General features: G+C 35.4%; 1 protein-coding gene across 2 annotated transcripts; it reads right to left on the reverse strand.

Moving 5' to 3' along the window:
* Positions 1–25: 25 nt before the first annotated feature.
* On the reverse strand, positions 26–22,493 carry STAM (signal transducing adaptor molecule). 2 transcript variants are annotated; one of them, XM_017729212.1, is made up of 14 exons: positions 22,390–22,475; positions 18,273–18,457; positions 15,781–15,856; positions 15,600–15,695; positions 14,939–15,085; positions 14,540–14,630; positions 13,362–13,554; positions 12,950–13,044; positions 11,627–11,715; positions 9,991–10,078; positions 7,499–7,553; positions 7,007–7,160; positions 6,312–6,487; positions 26–5,147 (listed from the first exon to the last, which is right to left on the reverse strand). In XM_017729212.1, the coding sequence occupies exons 2-14, from the start codon at positions 18,317–18,319 to the stop codon at positions 4,898–4,900; spliced, it is 1,557 nt and encodes a 518-aa protein (XP_017584701.1). In that variant the 5' UTR covers positions 18,320–18,457; positions 22,390–22,475; the 3' UTR covers positions 26–4,897. The 2 variants fall into 2 exon arrangements, with proteins under 2 accessions (XP_017584701.1, XP_008628099.1); XM_008629877.2 differs by lacking the exon at positions 18,273–18,457 and having other exon boundaries at positions 22,390–22,493.
* Between the last annotated feature and the right edge of the window lie 299 nt (positions 22,494–22,792).

Raw genomic sequence — 22,792 nt, forward strand, 5'->3', positions numbered from 1 at the left:
TTTATAAATTGACTTTGCAACATAATGCACTAAATACTCCAACTTTAATATCTTGCACTCATACCAAAAACAATTAACAGTTTTTACAAATAGTGTTATTTACTAAAACAATTGTTGTACAACAGTGCAGTATATCTAAATATATACATGTGCCAACATCAAAGGGAGTATTAAAACAAACAAAGCCAAACAAAAACGCTACTGTGTACACTTTATTAAAACCAAAGCAGACTGCAGCAGGTTTTTCTTTTTCATTACAAAGACAAAAATTTTTTGGATTCCAGAAGAACATGCAGGATAGAACAAAAACTCCTACCACCTTTTTGCCAAGGCAGCAGCATGAAAAGGGAACTTTAGATCTGCAATTTACATAGTAGCAAATGGAATGTTTTTAAACACAACCATCCTAATTTAAGAAACAATTTTCAATTTAAGAATTCAAACATGTACATAGTGTTTTTTACATATTGAGGCAAAAAGCTCAAATGTCAAGGCCTTCTCCATGTTTTCCTATGGTGTTGGACAGTGTACGTATCAGGTCAATATTCTTCACTGGAGCTGAAAATGAGAAAGGAGTAACTGTAGTGTGGAGTTGATCAGCTTTACTAAGATTGAATAACAGAGTAAAAAATGATTCTGCCTGCTGTTGGCAATGGAGGCTTTTTGTAACTTTTATTCTACTTTTTTCTTTTAAAATATCTCCTTCCAGTTTTTAACCAGAAAAATTATGTTCCCTTGTTCTTCAAAACAGATACTTACATGTTCTCCAAAGGTGCAGTTGTGTAATTCAAAGTGCCAGTGTAGCTGCTCTAACTAGAAATGTCCTTTTTCATTCTGTGAACCCCAGCAGAGAAGGAATAAGGTTAAGACCTTTGTATATAAAGACTGCAGATATCTTTGAAATATGAGTGAAAAATAAAGTAAGTGATATTAGAGAAAATACTAAAAAAAAAGGAGAATGAGGTATTAAGCAGTTCTCCACTGTAAATCTGATGTTCCTGCCATCTAGACGAAATCAGAGAACTACAGTAGCAGCCTAGATTTGATCAGCAAAATATGTACATGGCATTAAAAGCAAATCTTGCTCTTTTACATCTAACCATTTGCAATCTGGCAGAATTTTCTGAAGTTCAACTTTATTTCAGTTCCCCCTGCCTCAAAATTCATGAGCAGTAACTGTACCGTGAGGGCAGTATGCTGCTCCACACCTGTTGAGAAGCATGCAGGAATTCTTATGTTTTGCTCCTTTTTACTGCTGTCTCTATGTGGTTTGGCCAGTGACACTACAGACACATCTCCACAGCACCAGTTACTAAACAGAGGTGGGCAAAAACGTTGTGACTGCTTCTGCAGCTGCACACTCTAGAACACACTGCCGTGACATCAGTACAGAAAATTTTAACATACTGCCCCTGTATATTTCCTGGGATGTTTTACAGTAAATCTTGACACCTTTGTTATGCCCACATCAATAGAGATGATACACATGGCTTAAAAATTTTGCTTATAGAAGTGAAATGCACAGAAGGCACTTTCCAGAGTTTACTCCAGTTCATGCTAACCAAGCCACTGAAATACCCCTTCTGAAGTTAATTAGTATTTTTGTATTCCTTAAAGACATGGTTAAGTAAAAAAGGGTTATACAAAATATCTTGAACATATTTTAGCCTTAAATCAATAATTTACATGTAAAGAAACAAGACATTCATAAATCAGGTCTTCTATTGGAACATGAATAACATTTCCAAAGATTCCTTACTTTCAAACAGTTTACATTCTGACACTTTATTTAATTGCCAAAAGCTTTCCCCCACAGTAGCTGTACGTGTACTTTCCCGTTACTAACATTTCAGTGTTCAATACCATAGTAAGGTAGAACATAAATGAATTTGGTCCAAACAATGCATAAACAAGGAATCTGAGAATAAATCATGGCAGAGAAGCACCAGCAGTGGCATCTCCAGATTCATGATACCAAACCAGCAGAGAGGAGGTGAACTGAAGTATAATTTCTAAGGTATCAGAGACAGTATGAGAGGTTGACTGAAGGAATTTATGCAATGACAGCATCTAGCAAAATAGGAGAAGGCATCACTTCAGAGTATTGAGCATACAGGGCACACCAAGCAGGAAGACATTTTCTGATAAGAGAAACCAACATGAGATAATACAGCTCCAAATTCAATTTAATCTGAAAATTGCACATGAAATGGAAAATGTAGGTTGCAACAGAAACACTAAGACTCAGAACCTAAAATTATAGTGACCTACTCCACCAGTTGTAGACATTGAATTCTGATTCAATTCAACTAAAATTCCCAGTCTGGTACAGGACATAACTTAGAGCAGTGACTTTAATAAAGGTATGAAGGAAAATAGAAAGTGTCCATCTTTCTTCACAACTTTCATTATATTGAATTTAGAGGGGCATTGAACTTTAGCAAGTGGTATTTCTTTTCATAATGAATATAAATGGAAGGTGATTTAAATTTTCATACAAATGGATGAATGGCCAAAATAAGCAAGTTGGAGAGCAGAAAAATTACAATACACATAAGGTTTCATTGTTCAAATGAGAAACCAGGAACTAGCATTTCTGTATATCAAGAAAAGACTTCAAAAATTTTAAAAACAATGACAAATTACTAACAAAATGTATTTTTCTGGGTCATTTCTGTACAGAAGTTCCACAGAAACCTTATTAGGGAACATGTGACACAATATGTGACAATCTAAGAACACAACAGCCAATATCAGCAAGACTATCTTGATGCTTCAAGTTTCTCCTTGAATCAGGGACTAAGAACTATGGAATAAAAAATTATTTTCACTTTTGTGTATAAATTATACATTTCTATACACATTGTATATCTGATTTTGGAATAAGATACCTAATGCATACAGAGAACACTATATTATACTAAAAGTCCTTTCTAAAAACATCACTTCTTCAATCCATAAAAAGTTATCTATGACACAGTATGTCAGATTATTATTTTTTCTTTAGCATTTCCTTTCAAATTCCACAAGCTTTTGTGATGACACCAAGTATTGCAATAATTAATGACAGTTTGCGAGGATGCTTCAAAATTTTAGAGAAAACAAATATGCAAAAATACTGGCATTAGATCAACCAGCTGGCTAGAACATCCCCCAACTGGAATAGATTAACCATGGGCACGTTTTGTAACCACCCCAGTCAGATGTTACGCAAAGTAGTCAGCTGAAAGAATCTGGCAAAACACTGATGTCAATTAAAATAGTGAAACAAAGGCATGTTAGGTAACTGTGAACAGATGCAGGAGTATATGGGATAACAGAGCTCATTTTATAGTATAATGTACAATTGCAACATTTAATTCACACTAAAATATAGTACAAAAAACAAACAACTTCTGACATACACACAAGACTAAAACAGATCTGATGTTGAAGCCATCTAGTATTGCTCTAGTGGAATTAAGAGTTGCTGGAAAAGATGAAACCAGGATGCATTACCAGATGGAATACAAATGCAAAGTAACAACAGTCTTTGTACAAGAAACTCTGCTCAAGCACACCTGAAATGCTGCCTTCCATTACCATGTTTCTTTTGCAGCACCTCATCCACAGAAAGAAAATATCAGGCTTGACAGAGCCACGTGGCTAAGTTACCGAGTTACACAAGGGTTTAAAACAGGCTAATGCAGGTTGCTGCAGAAGAGAATTTAAAGTAACCTAAAAGTGGATTTAAATGAGATGCTTCATAAACTATTCAAACTACAGAAGGGCTAATAAACTCAAATGGTACAACTGGAAGTTGAAACAGACATTTAAGGCAGAAGTGTTTGTGTTAGAACAGTAAACAGAACAAATTGCTAAGCAAGGCCACAAGAGAGAAAACGAAGCCCTGAAGGTTTGTTCAGCAAAGTGATTTACATGTCCATAATTCTCCATGTTCTAATTAAGAAGACTTAAATAAAATAGTGTAATTCATGTTGTGTGTTCCAGTTTAAAACTCCATTGTTTCTCTTTCAAATCAATTCCTCTGTCTTTGGTGTAATCTCTACCAACACACAGAATACAGTTCTTGTTCTCATTTTAAAAAACAACTTGGAAAAATAAATTACATGCTTCTCATGATAAAATGCAAGATCCTGATCTGTTTCATGGTCCCATGATATGTTTAGCAGCCTCTGAATAGTAGTTTTAAGTTATTAATTACGTCTGAAGCAGAATCATAATTTGCTGTTATCCCCCCAAATAATTTACCAGTTAACAAGTTTACTTTGGTAGATAAGCTATCTAATAGTCATGATACACGTGTGTTCAATTCAAGAAGTAGTGAAACTTAGGTAAGTTTGTAAATTTATATATAGACCTTAGCTTGTAATTGTAACCATGATATGCAGAATTACTGTTTTTCCTGCATTGGAAAAAGACATTGCATCTGTCTTGAAACTAGACAAAACTATGAAATATGGGGTTGTCAGTTCATGATTAAAATAAAACAGTAAAGAAATTATTTTTAAACATTGTGTTAAATATATTCACATGACCACCATAGTTATACAAAATGGGCACTACTGCAATCACACACTATATGTACATAACATATATGCCACAACAGTTTGCAATGGTTGAGTTTTCACAAACTAGCCAATTTAACCATACATAAATAATCTTGTACCAATTTTTATGCATTTTAAAAGGAATTAAATTTCCTAAATATATCAGTTCCTCCGCAAAATTAAAGAAAAAAACCCCTAAAAAGTCAGTGCAAATTGAACTTGTTCATCAAGAGAGATTCCTAAACTGAGGATAAACAAAGTTTAAGAGATTAAATGAACAAACTCATAGAACCGCCAACTGCCTTTAGCAGAGGTTAAAGAAGATTAGGAATCAGAAGTCCTGGATCCTATAGCAGAGCCTTCTGTGAGTAACTATGCTGTGGTTGTTGAGGTGGTGGAGGCTGTGGCTGTTGTGGAGGTGCTTGCTGACTGCCTGCTGTCTGTGGCAGAGCTGTAGGTGCTAAGTTATAGTTTGGCACCTGGGACATATTAGTTCCAGCATTCTGATAAGCAGCAACATCAACAGTACCAGGTGGTGGACTATACACTGAAGCCTGGTTAGAGTAGGTACTTCCAGCAACAGAACCAACCATTGCACTGAAAAAAAACAAGAAGAGAGAAAAAATGTTTAAAGTTGAATTGCCAAACAATTTACCAACAGAACAGCAAAACCTTATTGTTTCTTCAGTTGTTCTATTTATACACACAAAAACCTTCTAACTCCGGACACATTGCATATTTAAAACTGTAGCCAATGAGTATTCCCATTAAAACTCAAACAATCAAATCAAAGAGATTTAAACATGCAATAGACACCCCCCATGGATTTAAAATTAGATCATGATTCTGTACTTCTGTTTTATTTTAAGGTGCAACATGGAATACCATCTTCCATTCTGTTCATGATGAAAACCAAAACCCAACAAACTGTTTTAAAAAGCAAAACAAGTCTGGTGAATATGCAGAAACTCGCTTTATCATGCTTTACCACCCCAAATAAGTAACTTTGGGGACAAAGACTAACAAACATATTAATGACTCAAGATGGATGTCTCTCCCAACTTTTTAGAATAAAATTACTTTCCACAGAGAGTAAACAAAACCAAGAAAAAACCAAAAACCAGACAAAAACCAACTAACAAAAACCCACAAACTTTTTCACAATACAGGTAAGCTTAACCAAAACTTAGCATCTTTGGCCCTCTACCCCATGTAGAATGCCCCTTTTAGCTTCTTTATTTGCGCAAGCTGTATAAGCTTTAGTAAGTATTCATAGCCCATTCACTTCTTTCCCAAAATGAGTAAAATTCTCCTCATTCTTCTGTGGTAAGATATTTGACAAAGGAACAGTAGAATATACACTCTCAGAAATTATGCAGAGCCAGCCAGAGCAGCAGATAATCTTCATTATTAATAGTATATTAAAAGTTACTACTACTACTACTAAATCATGTCTGTATAATTTTCTCTATTTTTCATACAAAAAGCATAGACCTATATAAATTACGTATTTTGTAAATAGAAAATTAAAGACAAAATAGAATTATAAAAATGATAGAAGACTTAGAAGTTTGTCAGGAATTTTTACCAAATACACGACACCAATAAAAAGCACTCTGGAAATGATTGCACTGAAGTATCTTTCAGTTGTGTTTATAGTTATACATCTGTAATTAAAAAAATAAGTCTCCTTTAAATATTATCTGTATTCCTTTCTGTTTAAATTGATTTAAATTTGAATAGAAAAATATTTAAAATTACTTTGTGTAAGACGTCTGTGCAGGCTGACCAGGCAGTACTGAGCTGGCAGATGGAGTAACTGTGCCTTGGCTGAGAGAAGGGAGCTGTTCTGGAGGAAGATTGTAACCTTGAATATGGCCCATCTGTGCACTCCCTGCCACCAGATACGCATTACCTTGAGTTTGCCCCGGATAAACCTAGGAAATTAAATAAAGCAATATTAGAATTAAAATACAAGAAGATTTGCTATTTAATATCTGACTTCAGAACTTAAAGACATCCTCTCAAATCTTTTAGTTTCCTTTTTTTTTTTTTAATATCAGTGAAGAGCATTTAGCATTTAAATTACTGAAGTTAAACATGGTAATTCTTTCATAGCAGCATATTTACGTTGACTTATCTATGAGTAGATAGAGGAGACATTTTACTCCTTGGGTTGTTTATTTTCTTTGACCCACTATACAAAACCCTGGCAGTTTTACTTTTGCATTTTATGTGCAACTTAAAGCCCAGGATGGGCTTTTTCCTTGATCAAAAGGGACCAAACAGAAAAAAACTAGAAGTGTTAAAACCCACAAAAGGAGATTATCCAAAGCTTGTAGCTGAAAACAAACACTTTCATTTTTTTCACATACTGTGCAAAAAACTGAGAGAAAACACTGCTCAGTCAGTGTGAACTTGATAAGGTCAATGGCTATTAAAGTTTACATCCATACCTGAGAGCCAGAAACACCAGATGACTGCATGTAATACTGCTGGTTTTGTAGTTTTGCGTACATGGAATACATTGGGTCCTCATTCATCAATTTGTTATACAAAGAAAGAGCCTCCATTGCTTTAACATTGAGCTCTGAAAGTTCTGAATGTTTCCTAGAAAATATATTTTACAGTTCATTCTACAATTTAAGTAACTTTAGTACAGGACAGATAATACAGAGAAATTTCATGAGGTATGTTAAGTAACATATTCTTATTGTGAAGTGATGCCTGACAAGTGCCAAAGAATTAAATGGTACAACACTATAAATTATTATGTGACTATGGGAAAAAAGTCTTCAGACCTCTTCTCAGAGAAACTACTAATAAATACAACTATTTTCTTTGCCAGCATTCAAAGAAATTAGGATATTACCAGGTAACAACTCTGGTATTTCTAAGAATGAATTTTAATTTGGGTCAAAGCACACGTTTTGTTTTGTTTTTTTTACCTGTCTATATCCTCCAATTTTTCATCTATGAGAGGTCCCATCTGGTGGCACATTGCTAGAATAGAAAGAAGTTAAAATATATCAGAGTAATAAACACTTCCATCCTGCAAAGTTGGAGATTAATTAAAAAAAAATCAGATAGAAATAGATGCTAGTCCAGTTTGGTTTTAGTTCGTTACTATAATCTGTATGTCAAAAAATTTTTAGTAACAGAGGTAGTGTCATTAACAATTTAAGACAGCTGAAGTTTTCAGCAATTTTAAAAGCATATTTTAAAATAAAAATAAATGAAGTGAAACAAAACACATTTAACAGGCAGGAAGTACAAAACTGAAACAATTTTGCATAAAAAGATTCAAGTAAATTGAAAAGTGATCTTGTCTTCAAGGAAGAAGATTTGCAACTGCAACCTAGACCATGTGCTCATCTAACTTTACTACAAAAAGACTATCTATGAAAACAATGAAGGAGAAAACTGGTTGCAATGATTCAATCATCTGCACATCAAAGACATTAACAGCACATGGCTCTCACTAGAATCCCAACTGGGGGAAGGGGGCTTTTTCAAACCACTAATGTGCAAAAAGCAACACAAAAGCTTACCAGAAGCAGAATGCAAAGGCATTAAAATAAGCAAAAATGCACCCCATGCCTCCTTTCAGCACAAGGACACGGGGCTCATCTAACTGCCAAGCAAACCATGGTTAATTAGCAGAAAGGCAGAGTTTGTCAAACGTAAAATAAACAGATATGGAAGCCAAAAGGGAAATTTGGGATATTAGAAATGCAGAAGGCCCTGAAAATGTCTGAGCCATGATGCATGAAAGGACATCATTATTGAGTTCCTTGAAGGCAACTCCAGGTGAAAGAGGAGTTGTAGGAGAGGTACCCATCTGCTTCTTTGAACCTGGGATCAGTAATATGTTGGCAGAAATGCTGGGGGAAGATGTAAAACCTGTCAAAGTTCTGCCTACTTTTATGTATAGCATGAAGTGTGGCAAAAGGCATGACAAGGATTGTTTAGATGTCTGTTAACATGATGACTGCTCTGCTGCCAACCACAAACCCTGGGCTCCTGAACATGTTAGGATGAGCTCTCCAATTCAAAGACATTTGTGACTGGACACGAGGATGGCAGAAGAAAATGAAGTGGTTTTTCTGTCAAATGTTGATCAGCATCTGCCACCACTGGTAGGAACCAAGGATTTAAAACACATCTATAGCAAAATTTTCAGAATCTATGCCAAAAACAGTAGTTCACCAAAGCCTACTTAAGTGTAGAGCAGGTAATCTTGAATTGGCATTGTAGAACTATATGTAGCCATATGTTTGGCACGTGCTGTTGCAGGTAGCTGGGGAGCAACCATCTGACCACATTACTGCTTTCAGATTCTAAGAATACTGCTTTTATTCTAAGTCTCATGGTTTGATATAAAATTGAGCATTGCTTTTATGATCTCACAATGCATTTTGAAGCAACTCCTAAAGTAAGCCATATCTGTAGGCTGGTTGACAAGCATACCTTTAGTTTCTTTGCCTCTGTCCTGGACCAGATACAGGCAATCTGCTTCTTAGACAACAGCCTCTATAGCTATATTTGGGACTTGAAAGAATAAAACCGGTCATGTTTCTTTTCGCCTCTCTTTAGTTTCAGTGGAACTAGAATATGTGCAGGCATGTCACTGATGTGAGTTTTCCTAAAACAGGTTTCATTTACAGGCATGATAAACCAGATGGGTGTGGAAATATGAGAGATATCTAAAAGTTTACAAACCTACACATTTTTTAATTATTAACTTCTAGATAGATGTAGAAACTGCCATTTTCTTACCGAAGTCTGGTACCCTCTGAATTGTCAGTTTAAGCCTATGTTCTGTCTCATAATCAGGAAGTTTCCTTTCTTCCTTTTCCAAATTCCATTCCAAAAATTTTGGTGCATCTATTAACCTAGGTAAAACGATCTATAATGCCTTTGTGAAGAGGCAGTCTGAACAATTTGACTCTTTCAGAGTAGGGTAAATTCTCTCTATAAGGTATTGTTAACACACAACTCCTACAGAAATACACATGCAAGTGAAAAGCATGTGGGACACCCACAGGTCTATTCTAAACCTTGGCAGTATTTCTGCTTCCTCTCATGGAATCTTCCTGACACTCCTTTCGCCACTCATGCGTGCTACTCTATGAAGGAAAAAAATAGCGGATGAATATGATTGAATTAAGTATTCATGTGTCTTGAAAAGGAAAATAATATAGGAAACAGCTTTCTTTAGAGGAAAGTAGGCTTGTTTTAAGTTAATGTTTTGCACTTTGGTCTCTTAGATGTGGGAAACAAGAAGTGAGAAGATAATTATGGCTCAAGCACTTTTCTCAGGCATGCTTCTTGCATGCACATGAAGCTGAAGTAACTTCAGCTTAGTTTCAATTTGTGTTGATACAGAAAATTACCAGAGAGGAAAACAACAATGAAAAAACTCATTCTTTTTTGTTACCCTCAAGATGAAGCAATTCTGGGAGGTCTGGCTGGTCATCAGATGGATCAGCACTTTGTAACATCTGCAAGAGTTGGTCCATTTTATCCTAGAACACAAATTACATAATTAGGGCAAATGTGGCAGCAAAGGCATTAGCACTTTCAGGATAGTAAACTAAAGCAGTTGTTTACAACAGCCATTTTGATCTCTTGGCACATGAGGATCATCTAGACTAACTTAAAGAAAATACAAATGATACATGCTACTCTACAGAAATGAAAATGCTTGAACAAGGAAAAGCCAAATGAGAAAAATTAGTGGTAGCAAGTGGAATGTGCAGAATACCCTTTATTCCTAAAAGTCCTTCTAAACAGTATTTTCTGAGCAGTTCCTACTTTTCCAGCCTAGTTATTACGTATGCAATACCACCATCTAGTGGGATTAGTGAAAATGTTTTGACAGAATACATTGAGAGAGTACTTCAAATTCATTGAAAAGCATTTTTTAAGTGCATGAGGCCTATTCAGTACATGAGCCATATCATTACCAATGTGTATGGAAGTGTTTTAAGATGATGTTTGGAGGCATTTCAGGGTTGATTTCAGAGGAAGTCAAGCCCAAGTAAGGAGTTTAAGTGCAACCCTTTTATAATAAAAATATCAAAGGTTAGAAAATAAACAGGCAAAAAGTCTTTCAAAAATGTGTCTTGGAGTGAACTATAGTGGTTAATGAAAAATTACACATAAATTATTTTTAATCCTTTTTTAGCTGAGCACTGTCAAATAAATAGCCTTTATCAGACTGAGATATATAGGTTGTATAAAAGTAGAAAATAAAACCATGTTTTGTCCTCCTTAAACCACAGAAAGGTGGGGAGAAGTCAAATTAACTACTTCCTTAAAAATTATACTGTGGCAAATGTAAAAACAAAAGAAGACACTAAACCAAAAATCAGCAATGAACTCACAGAAAACAAAAGCTGGAAGGCACCTCAAGGCAGGCCTGAAATAATCTGTTTCAGCAGATTACAAAGTAGTATCTCCTGGGAAGAAGAGTTTTTGAGGTGGGACTTAAATGGGACTTTAAGAAGACAGTAACTGATTTCTCATTTCAAAAACAATGACAGAACCCAAGTCAAGGTAAAAAAAATAAAAGGCAGGGGAAAAACTTCTTGGACTGAATGTGTCTAGAAACCCTACAGAATCACTGTGAGATTGTAAATATCTTACTAAATATTAATTACAGAGCAACAGAATCTCAGACTTTTCAGATAGAAAGAGATCTTTAAGTCTGAGGGTAGAGAGTGGTGGTTATACTGGAAATAAATCTAAGACAGCAGTCAAGATGGATATCTTTGAAAGTAGATGTGCCACTCAACACTAAGATTCTAGCTTGGAGGTAAACAGATGTACAATCCCGGAGTAGGGCCCTAAATGGAATGCAGTTCCAAATTCAGTTTCAGAAATTCCTAAGAACTTCAAGACTCTTGAACAAATTAGAATATTGCAGATTTTTTTTATTATTACTTTAAAGAAGCCTCTCTTCCCATTCTTTTTATTGTATTTTTGAAGTACAGGATGAAAGGGTTAAACATCACATATTTAAATGTCCCATCAGTGCATTTAGTACCAATCAGTACTTCTACCATGCTTACTTCATCAATATAAACTGGTTCTGGCTCAGGTTCTATTGTCTCTACTTGAACTTCATCACTGAACTGCACAGTTTTCTTCTCAGCTTTCACTGTAAGATAAACAGCCAGATTTAATTGTATAAAAGAAAAAATATGCAATGACATAAATATTATATAGCTAGTATATTGCCTTGGTTCCTTGCATTTGAAACTACTACTGTGAAAATTTTAAAAATTAGTATTTTGTTGACATTTGAAAGCCACAGACTTAAATAATTTTATCTGTAAATCACATTTTTAAGAAAACCCCACATGAGTTCACACAAAATCAACAGAAACACATTTCAGCAAGTAAATGCTTTATCGTAGTCTCCCTGCACATAACATACGTATTAAAAAGTTATCAGGATAAAAGACTCAGAAAGAGTGATTGGAAGCAATAGGGCTAGCAAATCAAGTTTAAGATAAAACTGGTAAAATCATCTATGACAAACAGCCTTCTTTTCTCCAGAGCAAAGTACAGAATCGAAGGGTCTCAAGTTTCTCTATTCCTTATTCAGCAAACACTATCTGCAAAGTAGCTCATTCCTCTGTAGTGGAGACTAGAACAAAAAAGCTCTATATTTAGCAAAAAAGCCAAATACGACTCTTATCATACACTCTTATTAAAGATAGTCTTAACATATCACAAATGACTGCTACAGCATGTAATTCTGCTCACCTGCTCATACTCCTAGTACCCCCAAGTTGAGATCATAGGAGATTAATCTTGCAAGCCCACAAGATTTGCAGAAATCAGTTCTAGAATCTTGAAGTCTTGTCTAATATTTAATACTTTTATTAAATGTTTAAAGTAGGTTAGATGGATATAAATGGATACAGGTAAATAAGTAGTATACAGAAAATCCCTCTGTCCACTATGCACGTGTATGTACACACAGTATGTAGGCTTCTTGGACTATTTGAACACTGGTAATCTGTCTCCAAGTCCTATCTGCCATGAGGCCTTCAGTTTCATCTCGATTAAATGTGCACTACTTCAATTGGACAAAAAGTCAATTTAGGAAAAAAGCTGCTGTTTCCCACATTTATCTAGATGTCAATTGAGTGATTCCATGAGTCTCAAAGAAGCTGCTGACAAAGCAGTAGACAGCAGCATTTTTCAGCAGAAGACAGCTTGGGCACCCTTGGTCTGACTGTTGTTTGTGAGAGCATAGCAAGGGGTCCGCAGTTTTACTTCAATTATCACATTAACTTGCAACTGAACTCCATCATAAGGGAAAGGAAATCACCCCTGGGCCATGGCAGGGCTTAACATATATACATAAATGTAATGTTACTTACTCATTTCAGGCTCAGCAGAAAGATCAGCTGTTACAAAATTAGATGGGAATAATCCTATACCCTGATGAGTTTCACCTTTCCACCAATTTGGATCACTGAAGATAAAAAAATAATAAAGCCCCCATACATTAAAAACCCCATACTCACATGGAACTTTCCTAGAAATAGTACAGTAAAGGCTTTTATATTACTAGCACATAATTTGTATATATGCTGAAATCTTGGCACAAGAATTTTTATGCAAATACATTTGTTTGTAAAAAACCTAGGAGATAACAAAATAAAGTATTTAACACAAAAATATATTTCCATTTATTGCATTCCAAGGTATGCTTCTACATAGAAGATACAATTATTTCTAATTCATTTTTACAGTTTAACATAGGTGTAGTAGGCATTCTATACAACTTACCTGTCATCAAGGATAGTTATAAGTTCTCCAGCTTTAAAAGTTAGTTCGTTATCTTCAGCAGCCTCAAAATCGTAGATTGCACGAACCTTTCGGCCCTCGTGTTTGTGGTTTGTTAAAAGGCTTGAGGTGCTTGGATACAAACTGGAAAGTGTTGTTTGCTGTTGCCTTTGTTCTTTTAGTGACAGCTCAATAGCTACAAAAGAAGAGTTATGCAGATGAAAATTCCCTATAAAAATGGGTTGATGGGTATGAAAATTTAATTCTGTGAAAACTTTTAGTGTAATTTTATTCCTGTTGCATTTTAATGACTTTCTGTCTTTCTCTTAGAATTAATGATAAATAACAAAGAGAGAGCAGAATTCTGCCTATGGATTTACTGAGGGTTCTAACATGGACAGGATGAATAAATAGCCTTTAAGCACAAATGGAATAACTCTGTAAAGTCATCCATTTTTTATTATTATATTAATGTTACAACCTTGAACTGATCTAAAATATTTACATTCATGCTTTACATCTTACACCGTGTTGAACTTTTCCATATTGCTTGAAACATTAAAAAGATACAGCTGTTCCAGTGCACACTGGTTCTCCATTAGACAGGAGCCTTTAGTCTGGATTCACAGAATCAGATTTACATGGATTGGCTGAGGTTGGAAGGCACCTCTGGAAGTCATCTTGTCCAATCCACTGTTCAAGCAGGGTCACTACAGCTGACTGCCAAGGATAATGTTTTAATATCTTCAGGAATAAGAAGACACCAGATGACATTAGTCATCTTCACAGTGAAGTCCCTCCTTAATTCATAATTAACAAAATGATTTTTGCTGAAACAAGCAAAAATTTGACCCTTCCTTTTTTTCTCCCTATCATTCCTTGAATAACTTCACATTTCTGGGTCATTTTCAATTAAGCTTGACCAGGCAGAGAAGCTTCACTCATATTTAACTCAGCTCAAGTTTGCAGAAAAAAAATGGATCATATTTAAGAAGAGACAGGGTGGACACACAAACAAACATTATGAAACTCATGAAGAATATGCTTTTGAGACACAGATCTCTTTCAAAATAGACTTTGGTGAGTTAAGTGTTGAAGAAACGGTTAGTTACACGTACAGATTGGCTAATGGACATTTAAATAAATCAATATGCATCATGTCAGCAAACAAATGCACTCACCTTTAGCTAAATCCTCCTCTTCCTTTTTGGTGGCTACTGTACCAGGATCTTTGGCAACCAGAGCTGGACTTGCTTTTGCCTGTTCAGCAGCCTAGACAAAAGTAAAAGATGTAAAAATGAATCCAACAAAAAACTGAGAATACATGAAGTTCACCATTTTGATTTGTATTCATCTGCTATTTAAAAAATATATGCTATATAAAATACAATCTGCTATATAAAAATCTAAAGTAATTGAGAGCACTTCATCCCTCAAAGAAAAATTTTATTAAGATAAGGTAGTTTTCATTTTGTTTGCCAAACATTCTAGAATTCAAAAGTACAAACTGTTAAACACAGAGCTGAGGATAAAAAGAATTTGTGACACACTTTGAGAACAACCACAAAATTCTAATATACCTGTGAACCAATAGCTGGGAAAGTAACTCCTTGCTCCTTAAGATTTTTTATCATAGCAGATATTAAACTGAGCTGTGGGTCATTCTTGAATTCATCAGTCCATTCCACCATAAGGGCTTTCAGCTTTTCACAGACTTTTGGATGACCCTGCATGAACAGTAGAAATTACTTAAATAATGTAGGAATCTGACCTTAATTTCAAGTAATTGCATGTTACTGTCTATATAAAATATATATACTTTATTTTGTAGTCAAGTTTTGCACTCAATTCAATTAGAAAGGGAGAATAGTACATCAGCATTGTATTTGTACCACTACAGTGTGTGCTAGGCCCAAAATAAAGTAAAATAAGGTTGCATAGAAGCCCTGTATTATCTCCATTACACCATATTTGTATTTAGTGTTTCACTGCTGTTATTTAAAGTAAAAATAAAGTAGTTTATTTGTAAATTAACACACCACACAGAATACCTATGTTAACTAGTATGAAGTGGCATTCAGGAAGTTCTGCGAGCCACAGTCTTTACAGTAATCTTCTCTCCTTCCCTTCCCCCTCCTTTTCAGTCCTCCAAAAGTAGATTCCATTCCACTTTCAGATTACTCCAGTTCTCTGTCTGATTTCCCTTACAGATGAAATGTATAAATCAATGCAATACATTACCTTATTCAACACATTGCTTACTTCACTGGCAAAATCTCTTGAACAGACTTCTAAATGAAAGATTTTGCCACAGTTTGATACACATGCTCCTAGAAGCTAATGAAAGAAAGATTAAAACTCAGAGATTTTTTTGCAATATAACTTTTTAGCAAGAAAAATCACTACATTAAAAAGAACTTACTGTTAACGCTTGCATAGCAACGTGGGGATCTTTATGGTTCACTCTCTTCATAATAGAGCGGAGGCAGTCTTTAGGCCTAAAAAACACAAGACATTTAAAAATATGTAATGGAATGAACATTTCCTATTGCACACATTACAATGCTGACAACATTAACAGAGAGCAAGATCTCCTGAACATTGTGAGTAAATTACTTAGTAGCTTGTAAGTGCAACATTTAAAAAATAAATCAACACCACAAACAGTTGTAGCCATTTCTACCTGTAGGATTTGTAGCTCTCTTAATTATCAAAACCTCTCAGTAATTTATACTACCTTTTGTATTTAGAGCGAATTAGCGTAAATACTTCAGAAATGCATCAAATCCCTTACAGTTAGAGAACTGGAATTCTCTGTAGTCCATGCACCTACTCCTCTATATTTCACATATATATGTAAGAACACTTCCTTACATACTGATTTACCAACACCCTTTTGCTACTTTTATTTTGAATTACCACCACATTCCTCAAAGTCTCTTTTAATCTACAGAATAACATTTATAAAGAAGACATGTAATGAACCAATAATTTCTAAAAAAACCTATTAGACAATCTTACATCAAAGCTTCAAAACAGTTAAATACAGAATTAAAGTCTTACCTATGTTGTGGTAGATAGAAATAACATGAAAAGCAACTTCAACAAAGAATTTGAAAGGGGATTTCAGAAAGTTTAGCATATTAAAATCTGTGTGACTTTCTGTTACTTTGTTCTGTCTATAAAAGTAGTGGAAAGCTAAGCGAGGCTGAGGTAGGCATTACCATGGGCATACAGTCATTATCTGTTGAAGAGACCTGAAAAGATAACCCTGGAAGAGAGTATGTAGAGAAAGAGGAAAAGAGAAGGTAAATGTAAACTAAGAGGTTTTACACTTTTATAGCATGGTTGTCTTTGGAAGCAAAAGTATTTTTCTGTTGAACTGGTATCCAAAAACTAACATGAAACTCAGGTATAAGTTACACCACTGCTTGGCTATACTATATTTGGCAGTCTACATTTTACAGAAATGTCCACCTCATATTTAGTGGTTCTAATTATAGACAGTGCTGTCACACAAGTGACAAGCACAAGTACATATCATTCAGTGTATACCTTCATATAACCAATTATTACAGATGAAGGCTTTAAGGCAAGTACTACCTTTTATCTATTAATTATCCAAGACTTCTCGTATGTTCATTTTAACTGAAAAAGAATACAGGCTAAAATTTTCAGAAATAACTGCTTTCTTTAACCATTAATTTATGAGTAGAATTAACAATGTGGTATGAATGCAAGCTCAAAAAGGTGCTTGCCCGTTGTTAAGCTAGTATTTACAAAGGCAGGGTGAAGGATCAAGAGCTTAGCAGGACCACCAGCTTAAGATTTTTTTTTACAAAGGAATCCAAAGTCTTATTAAAAGTAATAAAGTAGTAAGAAAGCCTCAAAGCCAAATGATCAGCCACATGTCTCAAGTACAATCTACTTGCTCATATAGTTAACAGAAATGATCAATACTTGAGTGTTAAATGTTCTAACATGCTCACATGTCTAAAATAAGAAATCTTTTGATTACACATACATTAAAAAAAATAATCCAGGTGTACCAATCTTTAGTTACGCAGAGTAAGAAAACCTATTCTAGACAGGACTGTAATTCTTATTTTTACTTCTACTTAATTCATCATACAATTTAGTGTGTAAATTATGAGAAGCACTACGCAGACACCAGAGGGAAGCATGCACCCTATGAGTGTAGAATTCTATCCACTTATTAGGCATCTCTCCAAATCATACTATACAAATATTTGGCCACAGTTCTGCTCCAAGGATGCTATGATCAGAATTTCAGAGGCACCACAATGAGTAGTAATAACAAATAAGTAGGGTGAAAATATGGCAAGATACAATAGAAGCTATGTAGCATATATGGCATCATATGGTATCATACACCAATATACCCAGAAAATATTCACAATAGATTTCAGGTTTAGCTGAAAGTAAAAAACAAATTCTGATTGTATTTTATTTAACAAATACACAATTAGCAGCATTTGCAGTCTAAAATGCTACTGTGCACAAACATTTCAGATATGTTCAGGAATTTATTGTTCATTTACAGTCTAAGGTAACTCTGTGGGACTCAGCTTTCCTCCTTGCTCCTTCAGAAAAAGGCTGGTCATAAAGCTTCCTGGCCAGCTTGTTAGACATACACTGCAATGACAATGTAAAATGCTACTGAGATTGTGTAATTTGAGGGGGAAAAAAATAGAAGACACATCAGAAAACTAGCAAGTAAGCAATTTTGCTGTTCTCTCTTGCATGAACAGGCACAAAAACAACCAAAGAAGAAACAGCTAACCAGAACACTGACTTGCTGAGGCAGTGATTAATCCTTAAGGAATCAGGACAAAGTTAGGCAAGCAGCAATACGGACAAACCATTTCTCAATGACAATTTTCCAATACCCACCCCCAAACAGAGAGTGTTGCAATGAACGTTTCTATTTTCTCAGCCATTGGTGTATTCTCTCAGCCACTGACTTAATTTTTTTTCAGCCATCATTTTTTGATTAGGCAACTTTTCTGGTCAAAAATTGAAGTTGTGATAGTTTCAATGTAGATTGGTATGTCTCATGAAATAAACAGCACAACTATCTGAAAGCAAAATGCAAACACGATTAGAGTTAGGAACTGGCTAGCACTGAAACGACTGAAGAAGGCGGGGTATCTTTGCTAAAATACACCATACCCATCCTTTCATTTTTCCTTTCATTTTTCCTTCTATTCTGTTTAATGAACCATTCAAATTTTTTAATATTATTCTGAGATGATAAACTATAGATTCAGTTTTGCAAGCATTTTTATTGCAGAAAAGCAACACTATGCAAAACTCTATACCCTTCCTGTAGTCAGATTTAAAATGCCAGTCAAATACACAACCATAGAATATCCTGAGTTGGAAGGGACCCACAAAGATCATTGAAGTCCAGCTCCTGGCCCTGCACAGGACAGCCTCAAGAATCACACCATGTGATTAAAGTTTTTAAAACAAACAAGTTTTTAAGAACGCTGTACAAAAACAGGGGACAGAAAAGATTGCCTCTAACAGGAAAATCTTTGTTTTAATCATGTTTCCATGTTGAAAAGGCAACTTGCTCACTGAGCTAATATTGGCAAAAAACAAGATGCAAACAATGACATGTGCAACTGCTGAGTTGTATGAGTTCCTAAAACAAATTCAGAGAGTAAAAAAGTATGTTGTCTGATCATTAGGCAAATTTTAGATCATCTTAAGAATATGATATGCAAAACGAGCAGAAAGTATTAAGTTAATTCTATACTACATAGAGCAGTATTTCATATAGGCTATTGTAAACAAATCATATTGTTTAAAATATTGACCTATTTTCTGTCTTTCCTATGTTTTCTACAAAAATTCTAATAACTAATTTTGAAATTCACAAAAAACAGAGAAAGTAGTCAAAGAGAGCGATTCAGTGGAAGTCTAACTTGCTAAAAATCTTAGTTGTTTGGATTAAAGGAAGCAAGATAACATTTTCAGCAATTTGTGATTCTCAGTACAGAAAGTATTACAATGTAAAAAATAACAATTGCAATTATGTTAGGGAACTGTAACTAGTTTATCTTAAGAGAAAATGCAGCACCTTTGTAGCATAACAGGTTTCCAACAATTAATCTGGATACAAACAAGTTGGCAGACAATGTGCTATACCAAAAGTGCTACTGAATGAGTAAGCGTTTTCCAGGCTGCTGCGACCTCAGGTGGAAGACAATCCACATCTAGAATGCTGCAGGCATGCAATGGAGCTTACAGACTGGTAAAAAGAAAATCCCTAAAGGACAGATTTTGTAATCTACACTTCTGCCAAGAACAGTAACAGACAGCTTGTACTGGAGCAGAATTGGTTAAAAGATTAAAGCTGATCTCAGTTAAGAAGACTTGCATCCTTGTCAGAGGAACTTAAACTGCAGGAGAATTTCAAACAGCTAAGCATATCTCACACAAACTTCTTAATGGGAAACTGTCTTGCTTTACCTTGCTACTGCATGACATAATCCATCAAAAACAAAAAAAACCCCACTATCAGCAAGTTTTAACAGAATCCAAATGAAAGCAACAAGTCAGCTGGCAGCCTGTTAAAAGCAGGATAAATATTACAAAGGTTAAAGTTCCACTTTTCTTTTAAAAAACAGTTTTATTAAGAAAAAATATTAAAATACAAACACACAAAAGAAAAAGACCGAAACCAACACAAACAAACCTCACAAACCCTAACTGGAATTTAGATGCACATTACCAAAGATCTCTAGCTTTGTCTGTACTGCTGTCTCTTGCAGCTACATATATTTGAGCACTCTTGAGGCTATGTTGCTGTGACACTAAATTTCATCTGTGGAAAGGCTTTCAGTGATTATTAAATAGAGTACTGAAGCATTCAATAATATAGTTACTGTTACAGGCTGGGCATCAACATCCTCACAGAATAGAAATGCAGTTTTACATATAAAGGCTAATATGAAACATAAACAACAACTTGTCAGCTGTTATCTTAACTACAGTTATACACAACAGCACAAAAGTCTCAATATGCCATGCTATTTTTAAGTACTCCTCCAGAGACCATCTCTAACCCTAAGGAATAAGCTTATTTGCAAACCTGTCCTTTGGAACAAAAGTCCCAGGTGGGACTTTGCTGTCTGGCATCTCATACTGTTTCTGGCAGTTTTACAAGCCAATCCAAGTCATTCTCAGAAAAGCTTTTCATAGCACCAGTGGAAAAACTCTCTTCTTGAGTCTGTCCCTTACCTGAATTGTTACAGGGAATGCTTCAAGAAGGTATATTTAAAATGTTTCCAAATCCTAATACTACACTGACTGAAAGCACTATAAATGCACTGAAATTATGTTTTTAAACTGTATTTTTTAGATGCTAGTTCAAATTACACTTTATCTTTTCTTGTCCAAAAAAGTAAGTTCATGCATAAATTCTATGAAAGAACTCAGTAAATAATCAATAATGGAAACATTAGCAGCCCATATTAAGATGTGTTTATTTTAGTATCACATCTTCAAAATGCATCTTATCAAAGCCCTGATGACAGAGAATAGTTTCTGAAAACAAGGGGAAGAAACACAAAGCCTTGTTGTTTTCTGTGACAAAGACACTGGTGGTCTGATGGGGAGAACAATGGAGGGCAGCAGATGGTTCATACCTTGGTTTTAGCGAAGTTTTTACATACAGTTGAAGCCCTTATAGCCTCCTTATCACACAGCTGGTGAAATATGGATAAAAGGATGACAAGGTGGGTGAAAAACTGGTCTCCTAGGCTCAAAGAGTTGTCACCTGTAGTGCAAATTCCAGCTAGCAGGCACTATCTAGTGGGATCCTTCAGGGATTTCTGCTGGGAACAACTTACTGACCAGAGCAAATTGAAGGGGAACAATCAATATACTGGAGGCCATGGCTAATATTCAGAGGAACCTGGACAGGCTGAAGAAATGGGCAGACGGGGAGTTCAACAACAACAAGGGTAAGGTATTGCATTTTAAATGAGGCCAGGAGCTGACCACATGAAAAGGAGGAAAGGACCTGCAGGTCCTATTGGGTGAGAGGTGTCAGTAGTGCAGCCTGGCAGCAAAGACAACCACCTACATCCTGGCTCAAACAACTGGTCAGCACAACCAACAAAGTCAGGAAAGCAACCCTTCCCCTCCATTCTGCACTTGCAATATTGCATCTGGAGCACTTTGTCCAGTTTGGGACTCCCCAGTGCAAGAAGGCTATTGACACACTGCCCTAACTCCAATGGATAGCTGCCAGGATGGTCAGGGAGGGTCACATACAAGGAAAGATAGGAGAGATGCTTTCAGCTTTGAGAAGAGCAGACAAAAAGTGGGCCTTACTGCTTTCTACAACCAATTAATCAGAGAATACACAGAAGATGCAGCCAGACTCTCTTAGAGCTGCACAGTCATAGGACAAGATGCAACAGACAAGCTGGAACAGGAAAAATTGTAATCAGATTGCAGGATTATGTGGGGTTTTTTTACTTACTTAGTAAGTAGAAGTAGTTAAATACTGAAACATGTTGCTCACAGAAGTTATGGAACCTTTGACCTTGGAGGCATTCAAGACTTGACACGGTCCTGAGCAACCTGATCTAATTAGACCTGTTTGAAGCTGGGGGGGTTGGACTAGATGACCTCCGGAGGTCACTTCCAACTTAGATTATGATTCTGTTAAGAAAAATGCCTCATGAAGCCTCCTGGGTTTACAGTGATACTGCTAAAACATATCAATTTATTTATTCTGTTACACTGGTGAAAAGCTGCTGTACACGAGTCCTAATTTTAACAGATCAGCCAGTACCTCCAAAGGAAGGATTGCAAAAGATTTCAGCAGAAACCCCACACATTTTCCTTTTACTTGTAATCAATTTAAGTTAAATTCAGCCATTGCAGAAGTTTATAAAAGATAACAAAACATTCATTCCTCTCACCTGCGTATGAGACTGAAATAATAGAATTAAAAAGGTTTGGGGAGGAAATTCCTAAAGTCACTTACCCTGTGCGTGACTGTCCAACTTTATCACAGATGTCTAAGATGAGGCCCCAGTCCTCTGCAGTGTTCATCTCACTGGTTGCTTTCTCTAAGAAATAAAGTATAAGTAAATGAAAATACAAATTAAAAAAAATTCAAAATTGTCAACAAAGATGTTGAAATATTACCTCTTTTTATACTCCTAAACGTATGGCAAGTCCCCATATTTAATAAAATTCACATATTAACAATGTTAAATCTAGTTATTTTTAATTTTCTATGCTCACTTGTGGCCATGAATTTTAATTAATGAGCAAACAAATTTTGGGGTTGTTTTCCCCCATAATAAAGATGCAGCCAGAACACGACACAACTAGTATAGCTAGGGTTTTTTTCCCATTTGAAACTATAAAGTTTGATATGAATA

This window comes from Corvus brachyrhynchos, unplaced genomic scaffold (assembly GCF_000691975.1).
Source record: "Corvus brachyrhynchos isolate BGI_N302 unplaced genomic scaffold, ASM69197v1 scaffold142, whole genome shotgun sequence".
In the NCBI taxonomy this organism is placed as follows: Eukaryota; Metazoa; Chordata; class Aves; order Passeriformes; family Corvidae; genus Corvus; species Corvus brachyrhynchos.